The sequence below is a fragment of the Pangasianodon hypophthalmus genome, chromosome 17, assembly GCF_027358585.1.
Source record: "Pangasianodon hypophthalmus isolate fPanHyp1 chromosome 17, fPanHyp1.pri, whole genome shotgun sequence".
Classification (NCBI taxonomy): Eukaryota; Metazoa; Chordata; class Actinopteri; order Siluriformes; family Pangasiidae; genus Pangasianodon; species Pangasianodon hypophthalmus.
Window position 1 is genome coordinate 19,335,530 of NC_069726.1, and position 19,055 is coordinate 19,354,584.

General features: G+C 37.4%; 1 protein-coding gene across 2 annotated transcripts in view; it reads left to right on the top strand.

Annotated features, from left to right (window-relative positions):
* The first annotated feature begins 2,470 nt into the window (after positions 1-2,470).
* The window catches only part of loxl2a (lysyl oxidase-like 2a), a 45,492-nt gene continuing 28,907 nt past the window's right edge, over positions 2,471-19,055 (top strand). Inside the window, exons 1-3 of one of the 2 annotated variants that reach the window (XM_026942777.3) lie at positions 2,471-2,623; positions 9,175-9,479; positions 10,411-10,586. In XM_026942777.3, the coding sequence (XP_026798578.1) occupies positions 9,206-9,479; positions 10,411-10,586 (450 nt within the window). In that variant the 5' untranslated portion in view covers positions 2,471-2,623; positions 9,175-9,205. Of the gene's footprint in view, positions 2,706-9,174; positions 9,480-10,410; positions 10,587-19,055 lie in introns of both variants that reach the window. The other variant, XM_026942778.3, reaches the window with a different exon arrangement.

Sequence of the window (19,055 nt, forward strand, 5' to 3'; positions counted from 1 at the left end):
TATAGCAGCATGCCCGGTTGTGTTTTCCTTTCTTCAGTACTATTTATAAGTTATTTATTAATTATCCAAATTGTACCAATCTATCAATTGGTTATAACCTATTTAACTGGTAACTTGAATTAAATTGATTTAATCCAAACTTTAACAACTTAGAAACAAGGATAACTTAAATCTACCATAACTTAAGTCTAAATTTTAGAAGACTAAAGTCTTTAAGAACTATACTGCATTAAAACCGGGTTATATTGAGTATAAATATTTAAGAATATTGAAACTATTTAAAATTGTTTTAAATGTAAGCATGAACTTTTTTAGGTTTAACTTCAGGAATTTAAATAGGATCTTTATACTTTCAGACCTGCATTTTAACATGGTGGTGGTGGATCCCGGGTTCGGGCTTGAGCTGGGTTTAATGTGTGTGTGTAGTTTCTTATGTTCTCACCGTGTCTGCATGGGTTTCCTTTGAGTAAGCCAATTACCTTCCATCTCCTACAAGCATGCCAGTAAATGGATGACCACATTAAATGACCCCTAGGTGTGAATAAGTGTGTAAATGTGTGTGTGCATGATGCCCTGTAATGTCCTGGTGTCACATCTAGGGTGTATTCCTGGCCAATGTTCCCAATCCACCGGAGCCTGTTTGGGAGGAGTTTGCTGAAGATAAGTGAATGAATGAATGAATTTCAGGAATTAAAACCTTCTAATGGCTTCAGAAAGTAAGTAAATATAATTATATAGCTGCAGATGCAGATGATTCTACACAGTCTCTGGTGCAGAAATATCAGTATCGGCCCATTTGTTTATTCAGGTTTAGGGGTTTTCTCTCTCTCTCTCTCTCTCTCTCTCATTTACTGAACTTGGTAGGATCAAACTTTACAGAAGCGGAGTCCACCGCAGTACACTTGGGAATCAGATCAACCCAGCTAGTCACACAACTTTTAGAAAAGTGGAAGTCTGATGGTGAAAGACTGATTCACAGTTGAAAAAAATCTCCAAACTCTGAAGATTCCTTTCCTGTCTTAAGTTTGTCTCCCAAACTAGATGAGGTTAAAGTTATTATTTTGGATTCTGCAAAATCTTGTGTCTTGGATTTTTCATCAAGCACAAGTCTTTACAGACCTTGTGTAAACGTTCTTAACAAAAATAAGTGTATAGATAAAAGAACTGATTCACCCTGGCGCTCTGTACTTGGGTTGAGTGATATGGTTAAACCAGAGTGGAGGGCCTTGTGTAAGCCACTGCTGTCTAAAAGGACAGCTGATATTCAGTGGAGAATTATTCATGGTATTATTGCAGTTATTTCTATTGTAAGTCCTGATGTTAATCCTGAATGTCCCTTTCGTACTGAAACAGAGACGGTGTTTCATGCTGTTTTAGACTGGAACCTAGTTTTAAATTGTTGAGAGATCTTTTTCACTGTTTGAATGAAAGGTTTTCAATGAAAACTTTTATCTTTGGGTGTAGATATGTTCAGAGAAATCGTTTTGTTTGTCAGTTACTAAACTTCCTGTTAGGACAAGCAAAATTAGCTATTTACACTAGCAGAAGAAATAAAATAGAATAAAGATCTGGACAAAATGTTTGGTTATTTATAAATTTGGTGAAATCTCGAATTTTAGTTGACTTTTACTTCTATAAATCAACAGGTGAATTAATATGGTGTAGAAAAAAGGCACTACATGGTGTGAAAAAGAGTTGCTTTTCTATCTTTCTATCTTTTCTATCATTTGTTTATCTTTATATATATATCAATTCTCCCTCTCTCTTTCCCTCTGTTCCCTCTCTCTCTCTCTTTCCATCTCTCTCTCTCTCTATCACTTCCACTCTCTCCCTCTCCCTCGCTCTCTCTCCCACTCTCTCTCTCTCTCTATCACTTCCACTGTCTCTCCCTCTCCCTCTCTCTTTATCTCTTTCCCTTTCTCTCCATCTCTCCATCTCTCTCTCTCTCTTTATCTCTCTCTCTTTTTCTCTCTCCATCTCTCTCTCTCTCTTTCTCCATCTCCCTCTCTCTCTCTTTCTCCATCTCTCTCTCTCTCTGTCTCTCTCTCTCTTTCTCCATCTCTCTCTCTGTCTCTCTCTCTCTTTATCTCTCTCTCTTTTTCTCTCTCTCTCTCTCTTTATCTCTCTCTCTTTTTCTCTCTCCATCTCTCTCTCTCTTTCTCCATCTCTCTCTCTGTCTTTCTCTCTCTTTATCTCTCTCTCTTTTTCTCTCTACATCTCTCCATCTCTCTCTCTCTCTCTCTCTCTTTATCTCTCTCTCTTTTTCTCTCTCCATCTCTCTCTCTCTCTCTTTATCTCTCTCTCTCTCTTTCTCCATCTCTCTCTCTCTCTCTCTCTCTCTCTCTTAAGTGAATCACTTTTGGGAAAGTGCTCAGTCTCCAGCAGTAACACTGATGAGAAACGTGACGGCTTGTCATGTCGTCATCGCCGTTCCAGCGCGCGCACGTGCCTCCGCAAAGTAACGGGGCTGTTCTCACATTCCGGAGGCAGGAAAAGAGGAGGAGAAGGGGGAAAGAGAAAACAGTCAAAAGCCCTGGGAGAGGGGAGAGGCGGTTCAGTGAAGAACAGGAGCGGTGAACTGGACGAGCAGAACCACTTCATCCGACTCGAGTGACTTTCCACTGTGAGTCTGTAACGATCACAACGACTCGTTAACGATTTACTGCCGACTTACTGCCGACTTACTGCCGATTCACTGCAGACAGGTCTTTAACTATTTACACTGATTTAAACTATATAACCAAGTCCTGCAGCTCAGGCTTTCAGAATGCAAGTCTTTATTGCACTCTATTGATCTTAATAGAAGTATTTAAGAATTAGACTGGTCTAAATTTAACTCTAAAGCAAGAGTGTGAGATCTGCACTGGTCTAAATCTAATCCTGACCCTGGTGGAAGTTAAACAAATCTCTGTTGAAGTCTTTAATAACCACGCTGATATAAATTTAAATGTTTGTCATGTCTAGGTATAAAGGTAACTCTTTACATTTAATACTGGTTTAAACCTGGTCTAAATGTAACAGTGTATAATGGATTAGTGTAAATGTGTAGCATTAAATCATAATGTAGGGCTTTAAGATGTGCAGTCATTGAAATGCAACTCTCTATGACCTGTACTGGTCTAAATCCAAGTCTTTAAGTTATACTGGTTTAAACCTGGTCTAAATGTAACAGTGTAACATGGATTAGTGTAATCTGTATGTAGAATTTTATGAAGTGTAATATTTGAAATGCAACTCTCTAAGACCTGTGCTAGTCTAAATCCAAGTCTTTAAGAATGATACTGCTTTAAACTTGACTTATACTGGTTTAAAACTGGTCTAAATGTGTAACACTGGGAAAATATAACTTACACCATGATTGCTCTGGTTTAAATACAAATCTTTAATAACGACACTGGACTAAATCTAACTGACTGAAAGGCGTGTCCTGGTATAAATGTAAGTCACTATAAATAATATTGGTTTAAAACTGGTCTAGTAAGACTTCAAGAAACATACCAACCTAAATGTGGAATTTTATGAAGTGTAATATTTGAAATGCAACTCTCTAAGACCTGTACTAGTCTAAATCCAAGTCTTTAAGAATGATACTGCTTTAAACCGGAGTTATACTGGTTTAAAACTGATCTAAATGTATAACACTGGCAAAATATTACACCATGATTGCACTGGTTTAAATACATGTGTTTAATAACTACACTGGACTAAATGTAACAGTGTAACATGGATTAGTGTAAATGTGTAGCATTAAATCATATTGTAGGGGTTTCAGATGTCTAGTTGTTGAAATGCAACTCTCTATGAGCTGTACTGGTCTAAATCTAAGTCTTTAAGTTATACCTGTTTAAAACTGGTCTAAATGTATAACACTGGGAAAATCTAACTTACACCATGATTGCTCTGGTTTAAATACAAGTCCTTAATAACGACACTGGTCTAAAAGTAACTAACTGAAAGGTATAAATGTAACGCATTATAAATAATACTGGTTTAAAACTGGTCTAAATGTAAGTGTTTTTGTGCAGAGTGACATTCTAGTAAGACTTGAAGAAACATACTAACCTATATGTAGAAGAAACCAAGAAATGTAATCTCTGAAATGCAACTCTTTAAGACGTGTGCTAGTCTAAATCCAAGTCTTTAAGAATGATACTGCTTTAAACGTGAGTTATACTGGTTTAAAACTGGTCTAAATGTAAATAATTAGGAATAGTACTAGTTTAAAACTGGTTCTGCTTTAGTCTAAGTAAAGTTCTAAAGAATTACACAGCTTTTAATCTGGTCTTAATGTACATGTTTAAGAATTTAGAACTGGTCTAAACATACATGCTCAAAAATGATACTGTTTTAAGTCTTGTCTAACCAAAACTTTTTAGAGAATTACACTACTTTAAGTCTGCTCCAAATATGTTTAAGAATTGCACTGGTTTAAAAACGGTCTGGATGTAAGTGTTGAAGAATTATACTGGTATAAAACTGATCTAAAATAGGTTTTTAAGGAGTCTTTTATGCTGACATTGAGCTAAACTCAAGGCTTTAATGTATGTGTTTAAGATCTGTACATATTTAAATGTCTATAGAGGGCAGGAGCATGTTATCATGGAAACTCACATTAGTAATTTAATAATGAGTGTGTGTGTAATGCAGTGATGGCAGACGGAGTTAGCTCAGAGAAAAGGCATGCATCTTAAATAGAGCGGTCTAATGTTATCTGATTTATTAGCAATCCATGCTGCCCTCCACAGGTGAGTTCACTTCTGGAATTGGAAAATGTCTTTTTTTCAGATTCCAATGTTAGGGTGGGCCGTATGGAAAAGTACCCTGTTGCGATACTTAAAGACGATGGTTGTTTAGACTGAAGAACTTGTGGTGGACAGTCAGAGTGAATCCCAGGTTTTAGTTTTAAAAAGACACCAAATTTGAGCTTTTATTTGTTAGAGACTGAAGTCAAATAGAGTTATAATAGCACTAACACCTATAGTGCATTATAATGCAACATTTGATATGTGTATAAATCCAAGCCAAATGGCAGCGGATCTGTGCTCATTAGTATTCTGAACCACTGCATCTCGTCTTTTCTTTAAGACATATGCAATTTTTTCCACCTCAGCCACATGCCGAAACTTGTGATAGAACTGTTGCTGGTTCCAGTCTGTGGCTGTTTCACCATATTTGAGACATTATTTGAAATCACTAGGGCTTTAGCCCCTTTAAATGCATCAGCATTCTTTCTGTGTCTGGTTATTATCTCTCACTGACACCAATAAGAGAAAGTTCAACCTGCTGATTATGGGGTATGAGGATCGGCCCTTTAAACCCTCTATAATGACATCTCAATGGACTGCTTAAGGGGAAAAGTGCTGAAAAATGTCAAACCTCTGAGGCAGAAAGATGGAGCGATAGTAAAGTTATTAACATAGTACCTAAGGATTTAATTAAATGTCTGCAGCTATGATGTACAAATTATTGATTCTTCATTCATTTTCCTTAAAATTCTACATTCATGGCTGTGATGATAGTGTGACTCCACTTATAGAAACACCACAAGAACTTCACATGTGAATAATCACGTAGAATTTATGGTTTTTTTTTTTTTTTTTTTACACTTTATATGTTCATGTTTCACACATTTTCACATGTTGAGTTTTCACATGTATTGCATGTGTTTTTGTTTTCACATGATTTTTACACAATTAGTTTATTTTCACATGTCATTTTTAGGGATGATTCATTTATTTTCATATCTGATTTTTCCACGATTCATTTTCACGTCATTTTTAAAACATAGCTAATTTATCTTGTGGTTCATGTATTTATTTATTTTTGCATGTGATTTATTTAGTTTCACAGGTGATTTTTTTAAATACATGATGGGTTTATTCTCAGTTTTTTTTTTTTACAAGATTCATTTTCCATCTGATTTTTTTTCACGATTAACGATTTCACGATTCTTTTTTTTTTTTACATGAGTTATTCATTTTTCACATATGCTTGTATTTATCACGTGTTCTTGAATTCAGACTTTTAATTTTAAGACATAATATATGTAATATATGTCACATATTGCTCACATGTGAAACACATGTGTTCATGTGTGTTATGTATGTGGTTTTCTGTAAGGGTGTTCCACCCAGGGTCTCCTGTAGGCTTTATGAAATGAAGGTGTGTTCCATTCGGAGTGTGTAAGAGATGTAAGTGCTCTGGTTGAGGGTACAGTGGATATAAAAAGTCTACACACTCCTGTTAAAATGGCAGGTTTTTGTGAAGTAAAAGAATGACAAAGATAAATCGTGTCAGAACTTTTCCCACCTTTAATGTGAAATTGCATAGTATACAAATAAAGTGAAAAGCAATCAGAACCCTTTTAGGGGGAAAAAAAAAGAAATATAAAAAACTTACAGTAACCTAGTTGCATAAGTGTGCACACCCCTAAACTAATACTTTGTCAGTCTTTTTGGCTAAGAGTCTATTAGCTCTAATGTCTTGACATAGCAATATTTTCCCACTCTTTCTTCCAAAAACATTCTAGATCCATCAAATTGTAAGGGCATCTCCTGTGCACAGCTCGCTTCAGGTCACACCACAGAGTTTTAGTTGGATTCAGGTCTGGGCTCTGGCTAGGACATTCAAAAACATTGATCATCTTTTGGTTAAACCATTCCTTTGTTGATTTGGATGCATGCTTTGGGTCATTGTCATGCTGAAAGGTGAAATTTTCGTCTTTAGCTTACTAGAAGACACCTGAAGGTTTTGCACTAAAATTAGCTGGTATTTGTAGATATCCGTGATTCCCTCAACCTTGATAAAAGCCCCAGTTCTGGCTGAATAAAAGCAGCCCTAAAGCACGATGCTGCCACCACCATGCTTCACCGTGGGTATGGTGTTCTTTTGGTGATGTGCTTTTTTGCATCAAACCTACCTTTTGGAATTATGGAATTATTATATCTTTTGGAATTGGTCCTATCAGACCATAACACATTTTGCCAGATGGCTTGGGGTGATTTAGTTGGGCTTGGATGTTTTTTGTGAGAAAGGGCTTCTGTCTAGACACCCTACCCCATAGCCCAGACATGTGAAAAATATGAGACATCGTTGTCACATGCAGAGAGTAATCAGTACTCGTCAAATATTCCTGCAGCTCCTTTAATGTTGCCGTTGGTCTCTTGGCAGCCTCCTTGGTAAGTCTTTGTCTTGTCCTTTTGTAAATTTTGGAGGGACGCCCTGTTCTTGGTAATGTCAGTGTGGTGCTCCATTTTCTCCACTTGTTGATGATGGCCTTCACAGTGTTCCATGGTACATCTAATGTTCTGGAAATTCTTTTATACCTCTCTCCTGGTCAATACCTTTCGAAAAGTGAGATACTATACATAACTATTCATAAGCTTTTTGTGGACAATGGCTTCAGCAGTCAGATGAAACCAATAAGATGTCAAGAAAATCCTACAGAAATAGCTGATCTTTATTTGGGGTTAATCAGAATAATTTCATTGATGACAGCTGTATGATAATTACTTTTGAACATGAGATTGAATATGATTGGTTCATTCTGAACACAGATACATCCCCAGTTATAGAAGGGTGTGCACACATATGCAACCATGTTATTGTTTTTTATTTTTCCTGTTTTTCCCTAAAATGTTTCTGATTGTTTTTCACTTAATTTTTATACGTTGTAATTTCACATTGAAGGTGGAAAAAGTTCTGACGTGATTTATCTTGGTTTAATTTTTTTCATCACAAAAACTTTAAAAGGGGTGTGTAGACTTTTTATATCCACTGTGTGTGTTTTACTGTGTAATCCATTACCTTGTGTTCACACAAACAAGTCACAGATTTCACTTTCAGCTTATGTCTTGTGAGCATCTACCAAATGTAACTGTTATCATGTGTGGGTGTGGCCTGTCCATTCTCAGAAAAAAAAGAGGCTGAAAAAAAGGCTGAAACCCTTTTGGTCTGTCCTTCTGGGGAAACCCTTAAAGGTTTTATGTACAACAGATGTTTCCCTTTTATAAAGGGGTTCCAAGAAAAAGCCTTCCCAAACCAAAGAACCCTTGAAGAACCTTTTTTCTTCTTCATCTAGTGGAATGTACACACGTTGCAGTGTTACTTAATTAAATTAATTAAAATATTTTAAATCCAGGAAAGAATGATTATAATTTTGTCTTCTATAATTTTGAAAGCCAAAAGCTGTTGCGATCTAAACCACAGGGAGGAACTGAATTTTGAAAACTAGAGAATTTTGGGGAACGTTGAAGATCCTGCACTGTAGAATTGACTGGAACCAATCATTCGAATTTGTGTAAAGTGGAGAAAATCTCGATTCAAATTCAGATCTTTGCTCCTCGCTCTGCCACCCAAATCCCCACTCTTTACTGAGCATTTAACACAGGAAGTGTAGTTTGTTCTCCTGTTTGTTCTGCCGTTGTTTGTAACCCTGTAAACACAGGGTTATGGTGAGAGAACATCACTGCATGGCTAATGAACTTTCTGGAAAAACCTCTTTGGTTAAACTAGATGTCAGTAAAAGTTTTGCGGTGTGTTGTGTTTATTTCTGAACACAGACCTGGCAGCACGCCTGTGCTTCAGAACAGACTCGAGTTAAGCATTAAGGAACAAGGCAATCAAACTCTCGATGTGAACGATAGAGCGAATGCTTTTCATTTGCGACACTCGGGAGCCTGTCCTCCATGTTCACGTCACTGTTTAGTTACATAGAAAGTTCTGAAACCTCAGATGAAACATGTTGCTCTTGTGAATTTGTACTTTTGATGTACATGTCACACTCTCTGTTCAAAATTATGAAAACAGTCTTGCTAGGCAAATTGGAAATATAGATTGCCAAGTATTTATACTGAGGCTAGTAATTTAGGTAGCTAGTACATAGCTGGTTATTCTTACAGACAATGTAAAGGTGCAGTGACAGAGGAAATGAGACAGAACAGTCTGGAAGGTCAGCATTTCCCTCAGAAGTGTTGGCAAATTACTAAGAAAATAATTCATACAGTTAATATTACAAATTAATTACACTTAGCATTGACCTCTAACTGAATTTCTATGGGTTCCACCATTCTGAGAAACACTACAACTTGTTAACTGTCAGAAAAATTTGAGTAGTGAATATCTGAGACTTAATGAGACTTGTTCTGTGTGTGTGTGTATTCTCTGTTCCCTCAGGTCCCAGCTGCTCTACAGTATATGTGTGTGTATGATGATGGCCATGCGGTCGTCCTCTGTGTTCGGTGTGGTGTGTGTATTGGCCATGTGGTTGTGTATGAGTGTATGTGAGCCCGTCAGTTTGCGTCTTTCTGGAGAGAAGCGTAAACACTACGAGGGCCGAGTGGAGCTGTATTATAGCGGAGCGTGGGGGACGGTGTGTGACGACGACTTCGACATCAACGCTGCACACGTGGTGTGTAGACAGCTCGGTTACCTCGGTGCTGTCTCTTGGTTTCCATCTGCTAAATACGGCAAAGGAGAAGGTGTGTATATGTATGTGTGTGTGTGTGTGTTTGTGTGTGTTGTTTGCAATGTTGACATTAAAAAGCATTCTAAATGCCCAAGACAGCTAAACATGGAGTAGAAACATCTCTAAACCTTTACCCTAATCATAAATTCCATATTTGTATATGCATGAATATGCAATTTAAAATGCTCTCAAGTCATAATGCCATCCGAATAGCTAGGTTAGCTAGCTAATAAACTAGCCTGCACTTGTCACAGATCAACACGAGTGGGATTAAAGTGTCAGAGTGTTAATTTGTTTCATCATGTTCTCTGTGATTTATTTACCAAAATTATCACAATATTTGGTCATTTTGTAGTAACAGAACATTAGTAACCAAAATGATCAAAATATAACGTTATCTTAGCTATTGAGATGTGTTTATCACTAGTATTATCTCATTTCATCTATTTTGCCATTGGCTGATTAAATTTACCTTTGTGCACTTTCTGTTTTGCTTTTTGTGTGTTTAAAGTGTGGAAATAGTTGTCCAGTGCGACCAATGCTATTTTCACCCAGGTGCAAACAGACACTCTGTTAAAGCTATACAGTATATAAATAGTTTAATGTTTGGTGTGGTGATGCCAATCCTCTGTTTATATATTAATCACAGTCTTTATCATATAAAATTGTGAACTAACTGAGGACACAAGAACAGGATTAATTAAATATAAAAGATGTCCCGCATCCCATGACTAAGAGTTTCCACTTCTGTTTCAGCTGTCTGTCTGGTTCTAATTTCTGGAAAATCATTTATTATTCTATGCAGGACAAAGTAATGGACACTGAGACAGACAGTATGTGGAAAAGGAAACCTGGTGACTTTATTGTCTTTGTCTGCTTGTCTGGAGACGAGGTCTCTCTCTGATTGTGTGTGTGTGTGTGTGTGTGTGTGTGTGTGTGTGTAGGTCCTATCTGGTTGGATAATGTACACTGTACAGGGAGGGAGGCATCGATCTCTGACTGTCACTCAAACGGGTTTGGAGTTTCAGACTGTAAACACTCGGAGGACGTCGGAGTCGTCTGTACACAAAAACGCATCCCAGGATTCAAATACATCAGCACTGGCAGCAGCGATATGGAGGTACGACATACACACACTGAAAAACATCCATAAATGCACACATACCCTCTCACGTACAGCACGGTCCAAAAGTCTGAGACCACATGGAAAATCTGGGTGTTTTTTTTATTTATTTAAAACTGGAAATAAACAGAAAGTTTTAGAAATTTGAAAATTCTTGCTTTGAAGCAAAAAAAAAAAAAGGAAATATGCAAAATCTTGACTATTCAGTATTCAAGACGTTACACAATTTCTAGGTCACTATTTAAATCCTAGCAAATTCGTGATATTGACCATGATAACTCCTTTGTACAAAAAGTCAGTTCTTCTGTGAGTCTTATCCCTTCTGTTGAAGCACGTGTTCAGACAGCACACTGATGGATTTGATCTAACATGGACATACTGAATACTCAGGAACTTGTGTAAATATTTCTAAGATTCTACTTTTCACTCAAGTTTTTGCTGATAATATCACTTGAAACTTTTGTGTTAAATTGAAAAAGAATGCCAAACAGGAGCATTTTCTCTAGTGCTCTCAGACTTTTGGATTGACCATTGTATATACACAAACAGTTTGTTTCTCACTGATGTGACTATATAGCACTGGGACTTTTGTGTATTTTGTGTATAAATTGATTATTTTCGCTGTTTATTTACTGAATTTAATCACTATTGAATATTTAAGTTCAAGTAAGGGTGCTTGATTTTTCTGGATATCCTCATATTTGAAGGAAGTGGGGGTCAGAGGTCATGATTAGCCTTTGTTAAGGGCTATATAATAAATATAGCTAATAGGCAAGCACTGTATAGCACCCCATAACACAAAACTGCCACAGATTGGTCATCAGGTCATCGTTACAAAGATTATGGTTGTGTAAATACACAAGAAGCTCACTGATTATCACTTCACTTTCTCTTTGGTATATAGTCTTTGCTTAAAACAGCCAAATCATTTTGTGTCAGATTATTCATCATCATTATTCATTCATCATTTTTTTTTGTCAGATTTTGAAAACTTTAAAGAAACTTAAAGATATATTTCTGCTATTTCTACAATGGTAGGTGTCTGAAAATCACAAGGCAAGACTGCATAATAATTTGGTGTTAAATCACAGGTTTTAGACCATAATCCATTTATTATTGGGGCAACATTAATAATTGTTGGTATTAGAAAAGAGAGAAAGAAGACAGACACATATAACATAAAATCGCTGCACATTTTTAGACATTAATATATTAGAACACTTATTTAGACTCTAAGTGTTGGGTGCCTCTCAGCTCCATTGTTTAGGGTTTGATCCTGAGCTCATGTTATTGTCTGTGTGGGTTTCCTACGGGTTCTCCGGTTTCCTCCTACCTCCTAAAAACATGCTAGTCAGTGGATTGGCTACTCTAAATTGTCTCTGTATGTGAATGAGAATGGAAGATGTACTGTAAGGTTCCTAATATAGGCTCTAGATCCACCACAACTCTGAGTAGTAAAGTGGTAAAGATACTAAAGATAAATAAATAAATGAACGATTCAGATTTAAGACACTATTAAAATGAATGCCATTAGCAATAAAGAAAGGAAACACCCACTGGGGATAAATGTTCCTCTGTGGCTTTGCTGTGGCTTTGTTAATTGGAGTTAATTGGAGTGGCCTACCTAATGTGGCGAACAAAATTGAAAAGCAATGCTGTAATATTTATTCTCTGAATATTAGACTGACACCGAGCCTTGTTTTGGAGAAGATAGCAACCTAAGGTTCAGCATACAGTAAAGAACAAATTCCAATATATTACAATATTTATTCAAACTTCAGGTAACAATAACAAGGTGCTTAGAAAGAAGAAGAAAGAAAGAATATTCCTCTGTGGCTTCCCTGGATAGATAATGCCCTCTTTCATTAAACAGGAGGTGTAGACTGACCGGCTCACCTGCCAGCAGAGTTGAATAGTCCTGTTCTAACCCTCGTGTCTCTGTGTAAATCTCTGTCTCGTTAATAACCAGTGGCGAGGCTGCGATTCTTTTTTCATCAGCGTGTCCTCATTACTGAACTTTCCAGACAGATTTGTACTGTTGATTGTTGTTCCTAGAAAAGCAGATATCCTTTTTGTATGTCTTTTTTTTTCTTACGAGTTCACAGCGTGAGAAAGGCCAACAGACCACAAAAAACACATTTGTCCCCTCACTGATGAATGTGCACATAGTTCCCGTCTTACACCACAGACTTAAAAATGTGTATTTGCTGTTTACTTTTGCCCTCCGTGATTCTCTGCACGTCTGTGTGGATGTTTTTGTGCTCATGGAAACCGAGGTGAGCTGTCTGTAATGTTCTTTTCCATCTCCACAACCCTGGAGGCTAATGAACTTACCACAGATCTCTCTCTCTCTCTCTCTCTCTCACACACACACACACACACACACTGCCCACAGCTCTCTGTCTAATCAGCCAGACTTCCTCTGAAATGCTGATTCGTGGAACGGATGACGACAGTGTGAGGGAACCCCGTCTCTCCCCTGAAGGAGAATCCCTTCTTTTTACACACAGTGGAAAGACTGTGTGGGTTTTATTACCCCGTGGTGACTTGCAGTTGGGGTAGTGGAGATATTGGGTGGGTGCGGGGTCCTCTAGTCACTTTTCAGAAACATAACACCTCCACACACTCACACATGGCCTCCTAATGGCTTTACCCCCTTCTGTATGTTTGCCAGGTTATAAAGTGACGTTAGATATCCGTAGTGGACAAGCAACATTTTCTCTCGGCACATACCATCAGTCTGAGACAGGAGCAGCTGCTATACGTCTAACCTGCTCCATTATTTCCTCCTAAAATTTGCCAGACATTTAAGACAGTATTAGAGCATTCAGTTGGAAGTAAAGCAACATTACAGCTTTTAGGATAAGATCATGGATATTATGGATATTAAGGTTCTATTGTTTCACTTTTAATTTTCAAAATATTTTTGAACACAAATTTTCAGCAGCTCTAATTTGACTATTTTTTCCTAGAGCAGTCTGTCCTGAAGTGGTTTATTCCTCTTATTCCATGATAACATTTTTGAAAAATTTCTTAAAGAATGACACATCATACTTTTTAACCATGTGGAATCTTAGTTAGCTTAGTTCCTGTTATCACTTTCCTTATAGCAGCTATAAACATTCGTTCTCTCACCAGCCTCTTTTTCTCCCCCTCTCTTAAAGTTAATAAGACTGCAGCATGTCGTGTTGAAAGAGAAATCGCAATACACTCCATACTGAATACTTTCCTGTGTCGGAAAACTTAAAGTTGCAGTTTTACATCTGACTGTTACTAAGCGCTGAGACTTCGCCAAAACCTCACAATGTCAGTGATTACACATGATTACACTCTGTTTATGTGGAAAGTCCACCATACAAGACCCTGTGTAAGTTGTTAGTATATAAACGATGATATATTAGAATGGGAGCATTAAAACAGTATATACCTGCGATTTGTCTTTGTCAGAGCTGCTGTTATGGATAATTAATCAACACCTTTTGACTAATCAGAATCGAGATTTCAACAGAGCTACACTGCAGCTTGAAGTTACTCACTTTATATTGTTTTGAAACTATACTTCCCTGCCTAATAATCTGCTATAGACATTGCTGACTATTTTCTACTGGTCTTCCATGCACATGGAGGAAAACCCAAAGTTTAATCTAAAAAAAGGGGAACATTCAGTATGCAGTATGCCTGTTACTTTAAGTAATAAATGAAACAGTCAAGATTATTACAAGATTATTCCAAAATACCCTCAGAAAATCATTACCTGACTCACCATCCAACTTAAAGTCAGCTGGTGTTCCTACAGATTCCTACTCATCTCTGTGTGTTTTCCTCATTGATGGGTAATTTACTGTCCGAAGCAAATAGTTTTTCAGCATACTTCACTTTTTCCTCCCTCCTTAATGGACAAATAGTCGTTTTCTTACACCACTGACTCAAACGTCTGCTAAACACTTCCACAAATATTAGTCCATTACACGCAAGCGTCATAATACCCTTTCTGTCCCCTACATACACACACACTCTTTTATTCCTGTGTGTTTACAGCCATTATTTGTATTTCCGTCTCCTGGGTGTTGCTAATGCTGTGTGAAACATTCAGACGTGTGTGTGTGCAGAAAGGTTTGTGTGAGGTCAGGGTTTTTTTTTTTTTGACCGTCAGTCAGTGTACAAACAGAGAAACTTGCTACGCTATCATTTATTCCAAACACTCATTCCATTTCTCTTTGTCACATCTACTTGCCCATGCACAGCTCTAATACCTTTCTGTCATTTCCATCCAGGGTTTATTCTGCACAAAGGCAAGATATGCATAAAACAGGTGGTTACATGGCTGTCTGAGATTTTGGCCACATCCTTGAAAATATCATAAGTTTGAAATCTGACGATGCCACATCTGTCTGCGGCCAGGGGGTTTAAGACTGTGTAAATGTCCTGCGCTCGGGGTGGCATCAGACTGACACTAGCTAATCACAAACATCTGTAAGTTTATGTATATCGAACAGGGCAGTTAGCGTTCTCCTCTTGTGTTGCAATGTGATAAGATACAGCAGCTTCACGTGTCTCACAGGAAGCAGGTATTAGCCTTTACCTTTCCAGAGTTGCTAGCTTTAAAATGGCTTTAAATCCTATTTGTGTTCATTTAAACAACTACAGAGTTTAGTCAAAAAACAAAACAACAACAACAACAAAAAAAACACAATGTGCCACTCATAAAACCTGTAAACAGTCCAGGTCAAAATTTGTCAACATCAGAGAAGGAAAGACAATGAAATCTGTAAAAAAAACACCAGAAAGGAAAAGGAAGAGGAGAGAAAGGGGAAGCAGAAGGAAGAGGAGGAAAAAGAAAAGTATTTAAAAAAATTAAGGAAGGAAGAAAGCAAGGTAGGAAAGAAAAGGAAGAGTAGAGATAAAGGGAAGGAAAAAAAGAAAAGGAAGTGGAGAGAAACAGGAAGGAAAAATTTAGAGGAGAGAAACAGGAAGGAATGAAAAGGAAGAGGAGAGAAACAGGGAGTAAGGAAAGGAAGATGAGAGAAACAGGGAGTAAGGAAAGGAAGATGAGAGAAACAAATTGAAGAGACTGAAAGAAGCAAAGAAAGCACAGTGTGCAAGAAGGAAATGCAGTGAAATAAATGGCAAAGTGAGTGTTTCTTTCCCATTTCCCTAATCATGTTTAATCAGGAGACTGAATATGTAGCAGTATTCTTCTAAATACACCATATTGCCAAAAGTATGTGCACACTTGACCATCACACCAATATGTGCTTTGTGAACATCTCATTCCAGAGTTGGTCCCCCTTTGCTGTTATAATAACCTCCACTCTTCTGGGAAGGCTTTCCACTAGATTTTGGAGCGTGGCTGTGGGGATTTGATCATTCAGCCACAAGAGCTTTAGTGAGATCAGGCACTGATGTAGGGCGAGGAGGCCTGGAGTGCAGTCAGTGCTCCAGTTCATCCCAGTGGTCTTCAGTGGGGTTGAGGTCAGCGCTCTGTGCAGGACACTCGAGTTCTTCCACTCTAACTTGACAAACCATGTCTTCATGGAGCTCACTTTGTGCACAGATGCATGCTGGAACATGTTTGGTCCCCTTAGTTCCAGTGAAGGTAACTGTAATGCTACAGCATACAAAGACAATCGTGTGCTTCCAACCACAGGAGAGCCACATATAGGTGTGAGGGTCAGGTGTCCCAAAACTTTTGGCCATATAGTGTATCTAAATATTGCAAATAATAGGATATGGTGACTCAGGCTCTGTTTAAGGTTCTGGACTACCCATCTGAAGGTTGTAAGTCACTGTCGGGCGCTTGAGCAAGCTTCATAACCCTCATCTTCTTAATTGTAAATTGTCTGTCAAATGAATAAATGTAAATAATATTCATGAATATACAGTAGCTACCCAGAGTTATACATGCTTACATACAGTATACCTACCAACCATACTGTATCAGTGATGTTCATGTTGAAAAAGGTGATATGTTGTATCAGCACATGCCTACAGCAGATTGGTTCAGCTTCTGAGAGCAATGAAACATGAGGTTGAGGTGTGTGTGTGTGTGTGTGTGTATCTGACTTGGAGCAGTAATACAGGACTCTATTGATGTGATGAATGAATGTTCCTCTGTGGCTGAGCTAACAGATTTAGTGCACACAGCTCATATCCTGTAAATTCTACAAATTGCACTTGTTTCTTGAAATCTGCTATGAGATGTTTAGAACGCAGTGGCCTCCTTGTTTTAGATGTGTAAATGAGCGAATGTGGAGCTTTGACATTTTCCTGATGGATTCCTAAAGGTGCAGAATCCTTTGCTGTTAACAAGTCCAGTTTAAACAACATCCTAACATCCATCAGTAGTAGTTCTGCTGTTGTAGTGTTATACGGTGTTTAGTGTTGTCCTCTTGTGTGTATATAAGTATTTATATGACATTCTTTAGTCTTTAGAGTCTTTTAAGAGGTTTTATTGCTTCCTGAAGCTGTTGTGTTCATCCAGCTTGAACTTTTAACTCCTCGTGTTTTAGTGGTGTTGTAAAGTCAGTGAAACTGCTGTACGCATTTCTTCACCTTGGAGAGCTGGTAGCATGTGTTGTGTTTAGAACAATTTATTTTAGTCACATTCACTTTTTTTTTTTTACAGTGTCATTTCAATAAATCATCCACTTAAAAAAAAAACAGGCTTAAATCTTTCTTTAAAATAACCCTAGACCATTTAAATTATCCCTGACCCCATTTTAAATACCTTTCAGTATAAACCTTAATTTCTTCTTTAAACTAAACTTAATGCCCCTTTTTTAAAAAAAATGAGGCCCAGTTCATTTTTTAACCAACGCAAACTCCTTACCTGACAGCATGACTTTGAAAGAATGAAGAAACATTAAAACGAGACTAGACAAGCCTGGTTTTTGCAAGTATCAGAAATTTGAGAAGTCTCTGTTCGAGCATCCACAAGCGCAACCTGAAAGAGAAATGACATGTCCAGGCCTCGCCATCTCAGCACGTATTGTAGAGAGATAATATAAAAAATATAAAAATAATATCAAAACCATTTAAAAAATAACTTGTGTACACACAGGTACCAATACACCACATTCTACAGTATCAGAGATACAGTATCAGAGATACCCATATTCCAACAAATCTCTTTGGCTAGATATTTATCCCCATTTTACACAATCTGGCATCCACTTAATGGACTGCTTGAGATCAAAAAATACTGGACAGTCCTAGCACAGGAGTAATCCTGGTGGAAAAAAGAAGAAAATAATGCAAGAACGCTAGTCCACAGTTTAATGCATGTGCATTTGAAAAATACGGATCAATCAGATTGGTCAGTCTGAGTAAAACAGCTTCTTTTATGATCAGATCTCTGAAGAACAGACCAGTTCATCTAAGAAAAATATGATAGCGTAAACACGAATGTGTCACGTGTAGTCTCCTTTAAATGTAACCTTTGGCAATATGATCGCCAAAACCTGATTCTAAGTCATCCAATTGGGGTGCACATACTTTATAAAAACCATTTTTTATATGAATGTGCCACAGAATTATAAATATTCTTTAATTTTCTGAGTTGTAGATCTACTAGGTCGACCTAATATCAGTGAGAGCTGATCTAGTCCTAAAACTATATAAAGTTGCTTTTAATTTCACAAACAATAATAAACCCTTCATAATGTGAATTTTATAGTAGTTAAATTTGATCTTGAGCCCTTTTAAAGACTTAATCCTTAATCCCTTATTAGAACTAGCCCTTCTTCTAACTCAAACTCATCTCAAGATTTCTTTAATAAATGAAATAATTTCTAAAAGATCTCAATAATGAATGATTTCCCATCCTTTTTGCTGTCAGAGACTGAAAAGGTTTACGCAAACGTAATTTCTCTGACACTGTAAAGAAAAACGCATGATGTCAGTGAGAGGAATGTGCATCGCTTTTCCATGAACATAGTGTGGAAGAGAAACTGCTGTACTGTAGTGAATCATTAACACACACAAACACATCTTTGTGAGTTATTATAATGTACTACTGTATCTACACCTAATTCTAACTTTCCCCTGAATGACTAAAAATATTTTGGCTCTTTTAGTCTTTCAAATAAAAGCTGCATGAAAAATATTCACACACTCTCCAAATTGGCATGTATTACTATCAGTATGGGTCCTCATAAAGAGCTAAAAACCTACACGCACACACGCACACACACACACACACGCGGGGTGGGCGAGAGGTGACTGGACTGAATTCTGTTTTTGATGACTTTAAGCACATTTTTCGGACGTTGTTGAAACATGTAACTCATCTGAATAAGAATTTTCACTGGTTTGGGTTGGTTTTGAATTGTTGTTTGTTGAAACTGGCTGCATGTCACTCAAAAGCCAAAGTCTTTCATTTACATTTGCAAAGTATTTCAAGGATATATACTTGGAAATGCTTGTGGTGAGGCTCAGTTAAATTGCTAACATGTGACATGATAAGGC